General features: G+C 30.5%; 1 protein-coding gene across 1 annotated transcript; it reads right to left on the bottom strand.

Annotated features, from left to right (window-relative positions):
- Positions 1-885: 885 nt before the first annotated feature.
- On the bottom strand, positions 886-4,685 carry LOC139877632 (tubby-like F-box protein 3). The gene is made up of 6 exons (XM_071865057.1): positions 4,306-4,685; positions 3,428-3,545; positions 3,069-3,198; positions 2,814-2,993; positions 1,863-2,336; positions 886-1,074 (listed from the first exon to the last, which is right to left on the bottom strand). Exons 1-5 carry the CDS (start codon positions 4,636-4,638, stop codon positions 1,874-1,876), a joined length of 1,224 nt encoding a protein of 407 aa, XP_071721158.1. The 5' UTR covers positions 4,639-4,685; the 3' UTR covers positions 886-1,074; positions 1,863-1,873.
- Between the last annotated feature and the right edge of the window lie 3,606 nt (positions 4,686-8,291).

Here is an 8,291-nt window from a genome sequence, read left to right as displayed (position 1 = left end):
AAAAACAAACACCTCAATCTCATGGATGTAAGGTGTAGGGTGGGACTTGAAAAAGTGAAGTGTAAACAATTATTTCTATCCGAGTATAGAAACCAATAATACAACCGCGGTTAAAAATGTCATTTTAAGATGACAACTCTAGATTAAAAGGAAGTAATTTATCCATTTCGAATACTCTACAAAAAATTGCTTCTAAAAATCTTATAACATTCCGATATTTACCAAACTTTTTGTTAGTATAACATATTCTTCCTCCATCCTTCAATAATCCTTGACAAAAAGCACAAACTTAAGAAATATTATAAATACAATACTCACCATAGATTAACCCCTTACCTATTGCATTACATATGATTAAAGGTTTTTGCAATGCAAAATAGATCTTATGATAAAGGCATTTCAACAACAATTACAACAAAACCCTGTACGGGAAAGGTGAGATGTAGACAATCCTTTCTTCAATTGAGAATAAAGTCAAGTTATTTTTTCACCTAGAGTGAAAATACTCTCAAAAGTAGAGAAAGTCACCTCTCACTCTATTCGACGGATAGAGAAATTGCTTCCGCGTGAACCTCCAACCAATAAGTAAGAAAAAGTTTTTTAAAAAAAGTAGAATAAATTTAGACGCCATCAAAATAGTAAAATCAAATTTTCATGAATTTTAAATTCTACCTTAAATTTAATTTAGACTCTAATAGTCAATTAAGTAACCAATAAATTCACGTTGTTGTCAAATCAATAACTAAGCCGTGAATTGATTTTAAATATGATTCTTTTAAGACAATTCTTACCTTAAGGATTCATTATTCATTAACACATTAAACAAATGTACTTTCAATCAATATACTATCACTACAAAATACTATGTATAGTAGTAATGAGCTTGTGGATCAATTTGGTATTATGGCAATAAGAGATTAAATTACAAACTCTAAAATTACTGACAAATCTGAGTTGCATTTTCTCAACAATCTTTTAAATCACACAACAAAGAAAACATACAGGAAAAACAAATGAACATTAGGCAAGATTATACTGCAGATGACTTAAAAACAGCATTGCAGCTTCTCAAACCTGCATACAAGTTACACAACATTTATATTCTCACGCCTGCATGCAAGTTAAACAACATTTATAGATTTATATCATTAAGAACATTAGAAATGTATTATATTAATTATTAATTATTAATTAATATTAATATGAAGGGATTATATATAAGGACGCCGCATAAGTTTATCAATTTGTTTTTTGTAAGCCATCCATACTTTAAATGATTTTGTAGGCCACTCAAATACGTATTTTGTTAATGTTATACCAAACCATGCACAAAAACTCATCAACAATGTAAAATAAAGCAAATGCTTGTGTATCTGAAAAACAGTAGGAGTGATACAAATAATGTTTTCAAGAAATACATCATTATTTGTGTTTTTATACATTTCTCTTTTGACTTTTTCGGCGAATTTGGTATAAAGTGAACAGCATATAAATTAGAGTGACTTGCAATATCATTCTCAAATATAAATAGAAGTGGTCTAGAAAACAAACTATAAACTCAAGTGGCCTCTTGACCATATTTTAATATTTATATCATCCGAACGGGTCAATTTATAACTAATGGGTATAGAAAGCAGGTACGGAAAATGCATCGAACCTTCATTAGTTTATTTAAAATATTGTATCTGGACGCGTTATTTATTTTAAAAGGATTAAAAAATATTTTTCGAACAGAATCTGTTTTGACCCACATAAAACGTATACCGGTTTTGAGTAAACCCACCCAACCCATTTTTTCACTTCAAAAATAAACTAACAAAAGATCTCTGAACATAGTTTAGGTACAACAGCAAGCAACATACCAGTTTGTTGATCATTCACAGGCGATTTTGGTGTCGAAGCTGCTAAGACAGATCGCAAATGCTTGAAATGCTGATATCGGATACTTATAATCCATCGTGAATACATCTTTTCCAACTTTACCAAATTGAATAATCACATCTTCATTATTATCATTTTCTCGAGAAGCAACGAGCTGAAAGTTTTTAACTGAAGCAACTGTGACCCGCCCGTTGAAGTTTAGGCACCAGCATTGGAGTTGTTCGTGCCACCTAGGCGCCTTATTCTTCAACATTAACACTGATCCGTTCTCGGTAGATAATGATGATTGCAATGGAGAATTATCGATACGTGCAGATTTTGATCTGAAAAACGGGAGAGATGAAAAGGAATCCGTTTTGCTGAGCTGGAATTCGGTTTGGGTCGGAGCTATCCCTCCGGGTTCCATAGCACTTGCAGGAATTGCATTCATCACACATTGCATACGTCTTGGACCTCTGTATACAGAATTAGTTTTCTAAACACTGAAAAATAAAAAGGACTAGATGTTCACACACTCTGATTTTATCTTTTGGCGTGCCAAAACGAACAGGTAGGGTCATGGGTCAAATTTGACTTAAGGACAACCCAGTTATTTTATGTACTGGTAAAAGCGGGCCAGGTTAGGCCAAACCTGCCTACAAAACGATCTAGGACACTATAAACATTCGATTACAAGTTAAGTGATTTTTTACCTGCTAAAAATAACACAAACCCTGAATTGGGTCAATTCGGTTTTTTGTTGACTCCCTAATGTATATTTTTTGACCTAGTTGCCCTACCTGCCCATTTCGACACATCTCCCATCGAAAATACCGTAAGAAGCATAGCAATGTACTATCAATAACTTATTGTGGTATTTGTGTTTCTTAGTCCAAACAATATCATAGTAACATACAATACATACAGCACATGGTTTAGGACCCATATTATACCTGGAACCCAAGACATTCAGCTCATAGGAAATTTGGGAAACTGGGTAATTTCCAGCAGGAACCTTTGGCGACACTCGTTTCATACTACCGGGCCTGAATGAACGGCATTTTGTTGCTAATGCTCCGCCATTTGGTGGTTGTGCATCATAGACCGTGAATTTTGTTCCAAGGAAGTTTGATCTGTTGTAGTAATTCAGTAAGAATATTGTTAAATAAACAATTGATTTGTGTGTTCATGATTAGCTTACTGCTTACCTCAACTTTCCTATGTAAGTGCTGCTGCCTTTCGATACGTCCTCAGTGTTTAGAGAAATAATATAATCCGTGCATGTAGCACGTCTACATTTTTTAGCAGCAAGAAGAAACTTCCCATCGTCATTTGATGCTGCCAACGAGTCATTATAAAGGATTAGTCTTACATAATACTCGTATTATATTAGTGAAGTTTCATAGTAGACCACTGAAAGTGTCCTTTAAAACTGGCAAGCATTTGAGACTATAAACATTAAAACTGGAGCATGCTATATCTGCAACTCAATAACTTGATTTGAGATGCCATTAGAACAAAGATGAGATCGCGTACAACAAATTACATAAGAGATAAATGTAATGACGTAAGGACCAAGAAGTGAGTAGCACCATACCTTGATTCAAACTGAGGTAGAGATGATATGTTTGAGCACTTCGGTTCCGTTTAATAAAGCATTGTATTAGAGATCCCCTTGAACCCGGCTAGAAATAAGCAATCAACAATTTAAAGTGACGTTTAATAAAAAAAATATGCTCGGACAGTTTACCTTTATAGTGTATCTAAATAAAAGAGTTCAATCCATATATAAAATAATGAAAACAATAAAGTGGTGTTTGGCCTAACTTCAATTACCATATTGGATTTACACCTCTACACACACACTAACATAAAAAGTCCACATACCAGATAACGTGAACTACTTATTTAACTACATATACAAACACAACTAACAAGGGAAACAAAAAACTGTGTGAATTGGGGATCCATTTACCTAGGTTTTCATCTTAGTCTCACAATCCAAAATAATGAAAAGGCGAATGCAAAAGCATTAGCATATGAACTAAACCATTAACAACATCAACTGATTCTTTTTCAAGAGAGTAAAGAAGACAAAAATGGGAAAACAAATGTTTTTTACGAGTTACTTCAAATGCTTGATTCTCAAACAGCGGAAGAAAACATTATATACCATGAAAAGTTGGGTAACGAGGTATTAAGCCCCCCTTTTAAGACTGTATGCTTTATCAACCAAAAGAATCTAACATGACATTTTTATCTATGTTATTCATTTTCTGGCTGACTTTGTTCTTCTAAGTGGTACCATCCTTCTTTATAGTTAAACCATGTAAAGGTTGTATATCAGATACAATCATACAATGCTTCAAACTTTGTCAACAAGTAAAATATCAAAACAAATGAACAAACGCAGCTATATTTAACACCAACGAAAACATAACAAACCTGCTTCAACGAAATTGGGAACGTCAATTTGCCCGAATCTTCTGGATTCTTAACAATCTCTTTCATAATTTCTCTCCAATTTCGACAAACACCAGCACACGAAACCACATTCTTCCTTAAAGGCCAAGTACACTCCGACGCCTCAATCCTCATCAAAACGTCACGTAGCAGCTCAGGCGGCATATTCGCCCAACAACTTTGCTTCAACGCATCAATAATCACCGCCGATTTATCCTCGACCATTCGTTGTGATCTCGATCTCAATCCGAAACCTTTTCGCGAAATACTCCCAAACTCTCCCTTCATATCCTGAATTATACTCTTAAACGACATCGTTCACACAATCAAACAAACCCTAATTAAATGTTCACCATTACCGTATCACTAAGCACTCAACATTTTGACCTAAATTGCTCATACAATTACCCCGATTATCAATTAAAGCAATTAACAACTATTCACAGATCATGGCGTGTATAATTGAAGAAATTAGCTGTGATTATACAGATGTAGATATATATTAGTACTATCATATCTATACATAAACCCTAATAAATATGATAAAAAAATGCAGGTGAGAAAAACATCAGTACTGACAGAGTAGTATCTAATTGACTTACATGAAGTTTGATATATCGTATTTATGACTTATAATTAAATAATTAATTCAGATGGTGTTTGTGATTTTAATTCAGGTGTACTGTTTAGAAGATGAAACTAGGGTTTTGATTGAAAGAAATAAAAATTAGGGGAATTCATGTTTACGAGTTTAGTGTTGGGTTTAGTGAGGCTAATCCTGAGGAGGAGGAGGAGGAGAATTAGAATTATTGAGTAGTTTTTTTTTTTTTTTTTTTTTTTCTTTCTTTTCATTGTGTTAGTTACTTTTATTATACAACTACATATATAATTATAAGTAGATATTCAATAATCACACTATTTATACCCCTCTACATGGTTTATATGCCTTTGTATCTATTTATATGTTTTTAGGCTATATATATGTACCGATGTATATGTTTGTATCTATATATGTATCTATGTATCTAAGTGCATGTATTGGTGTATGTATGTTTGTCTGTATTGTATCTGTACCTAGGTATATATATCTACGAATGTATCTATATGTATTTATGTTTAAGCATGAGTAGTTTTTTTTTCATGCTTTCGTGTGGTATATATATATCGGTGTGTGTGTCTGTGTGGGTGGGTATATATATATATATATATATATATATATATATATATACATATGTATATGTATATGTATATGTATATATTTTGTTTGTCTGTATGTCTACCTGAAATTAAATGGTTATGTGCACTATTTTATTCATGCTCTTTGCCCTACTGTTGTGCATTTATAACAATCCTCATATTTTCATACTTGAATTAACTAATTTGCCCCTAGGGTTGTTATCCATACTTAATATACGATTAAATTCGACGTTGATTAAATATTTTTCTTTTGTCGACACGTTTTGTTAACTAAAGTTTATACTAATTATATAAAATAACTTTAGTTAATATTAATATTAATGTGTATTATATATAAAACTATATGTAACATAATTATTAATTAAATGATAAGTTATTTTAATCATTATTTATATTTTTAGCTTATAAAAAAAGAAATACGATTTTTTTTATAAATTAAATAATGAGCCCATGAATTTTGACTAAATATTTTCAAAAACAAAAAAACTTATTAAAAACATTTTTAACATATTTTTATTATTTTGTCAAAATTGGCACCTTTATTTTATTATTAACTTTTTCTTTTCACCAACCATTTTTACCTATAAATACATGGCTCCTCATTCATATTTTCTTGCCAAAAACTAAAACTTAAGTTGTTCTCTCAAAACATTGAAGAAAATTTGAGGTACTTTCTATTTTTATTATTATTTTTTTTAATATTGTCGATTATATTTATACTTATTGTATATTCGTTGTAAAATTCGAAATTAATTATGTTTATATGTTATAATTAGTATTATAAGTATTATGATGTATAAAAATAATTTTGATAATTTATGAAATATTATTTATAATTAAATACGAATTATGTGTTTAAACGTAAAAACAATGTAAAATTCGTAATAAATACTTTTAACCAAAAATAAAATATATATAATTTTTTATGAGTTTATAAAACTTATATAGATCTAAAAAAAATTATAAAAATAATTACTTTGGTCGAATTGGTAATTATTATATAATTAAACTCTATTATTATGTAATTCAGAGGTAAATTAAGAATAAATATTAAATAATAAAAAAAAATTTAAATATTTTTTTACAAGTTATTAGACTGATAGAAACTTATAAAAATTATAAAAATAATTGTTTGGGTTTATTTAGTAATTATGTAGAATTAAACTTGTTTTGTGAATAAATTAAGGGTAAAAACAAAAATAAATATAAAAATATAATAAAAATGTTTTCTTAAATTTTTCTACTAATAAATATGATTAACTAAGACTATAAAAATTATGTATATAATTTTTACATATTTAACTAATTATTTAGACATTTTTGGATAATGTTCGATTAATAAAACACTATTATTTTTGAAGTAATTTAGGTATTTATTTAAAGGTAATTATATTTAATATATATAAGACATACTAAGGTATAATAACTAAATATTAAATAATACTTAGGTTATATTATCACATATATAATTATTAAGTACATTAATAATTCGTTGTGTGTATACACCTAAAGTGAAGGTTAATCAAAGATAATGTACAATTCATGTGAACTTCATCGCTACTCACGGTCGTAAGTGAATGATGTCTAGGTTGCCATTTATGGGTAAGCTTGTGGATCTCGAATGCCATGACTTAGATTCTGGTCAAGAATCCTGGGCCCAGGTTACATCTGGTCATTCCTGACTTATTTGATAGCAACGAAGTTTGAGTAAAGTTGTACAACGTCTTGCTAAAGATTAACCCGAACTTTCTAAAATTGAAAAAATTACTATAAGTGGAAACTTTCCATAAATAGTAACCTTTCGAAAATGGAAATTATTTAGTGAACCATTACTATCAATATAGTACTATATACTATTGTCTGTTAGGCAATGTCTGATCATACGTTCTATCTCTAGGTTGAGATCTTGGTCACGTCCTTCCGTTCAATTCTTTCGTGGAATACTCTTTTGTGCTACTAAGGTGAACTTCATAGCCCCACTTTTTACTATTTCATAATTGCTTTAAAACTTTTGGGGTGAGACACATGCTTGCTTTATAACTGTTTTATGTTTAGACACAAGTACTAAATTGTTAACTATGCTGTCATGCTTTGATTCATGCTAAATCCCTACCGTAATATCGTTAATTGCTACATTTAAATGCAAACTTAATTATTGTGAGTAGGCATATTGAGAGTAACGTCTCTAACCATTCGACCGTTGGTCTTTGGTTACATAATAATGATTCCACGACACTGACAGTACAAGGTGTCATAGGGTAAATTGTTTAGTAGCGATATTACAAACTACAGCAACACTTTTAGATTGATATATCTATATTGATCAACTTTAAACTAAATCTTGTGGTCTAAAACTTTGGATATTATTTATAAATCTATGAATTTCACTCAACCTTTTTGGTTGACACTTTAAGCATATTTTGTCTCAGGTAATGATTGAGCTAGCTGCTACTTGCTACTAGATGATTGATGTATGCTTTGCTGCTTGCATGGAATCCATCATTCATATTTATCATTTTATTTAGACATTTTCCATTTACTGTACTCTTATGATGTAAAACTTTGAATAATGCTTCCGCTGTTTATTTAATAAATAAAACGTCTCATTTAGAGTCGTTCTCGTTTGTACAACTGTGATTTGATATAATTAGTCACAAATACCCTAGGCCCTATTTGGGGGTATGACAGATTGGTATCAGAGCAGGCTGTTGTAGAGAACCAGGATTGCATTTTATGTGTGCCTTATATAATTAGGTACCTTAGCAATGTAG

This window comes from Rutidosis leptorrhynchoides, chromosome 11 (assembly GCF_046630445.1).
Source record: "Rutidosis leptorrhynchoides isolate AG116_Rl617_1_P2 chromosome 11, CSIRO_AGI_Rlap_v1, whole genome shotgun sequence".
NCBI classification, from domain to species: Eukaryota; Viridiplantae; Streptophyta; class Magnoliopsida; order Asterales; family Asteraceae; genus Rutidosis; species Rutidosis leptorrhynchoides.
This window is presented reverse-complemented; position numbering and strand designations above follow the sequence as displayed.

What these genes read in the sequence shown, in the direction of transcription:
- LOC139877632 (XM_071865057.1), bottom strand. Translation starts at nt 4,638, where the DNA reads ATGTCGTTTAAGAGTATAATTCAGGATATGAAGGGAGAGTTTGGGAGT. An exon ending in TCCCAATTTCGTTGAAGCAG is followed by an intron (nt 3,546 to 4,305) that starts GTTTGTTATGTT and finishes GCTTATTTCTAG; the next exon opens with CCGGGTTCAAGGGGATCTCT. An exon ending in ACTCACTTCTTGGTCCTTAC is followed by an intron (nt 3,199 to 3,427) that starts GTCATTACATTT and finishes ACTCGTTGGCAG; the next exon opens with CATCAAATGACGATGGGAAG.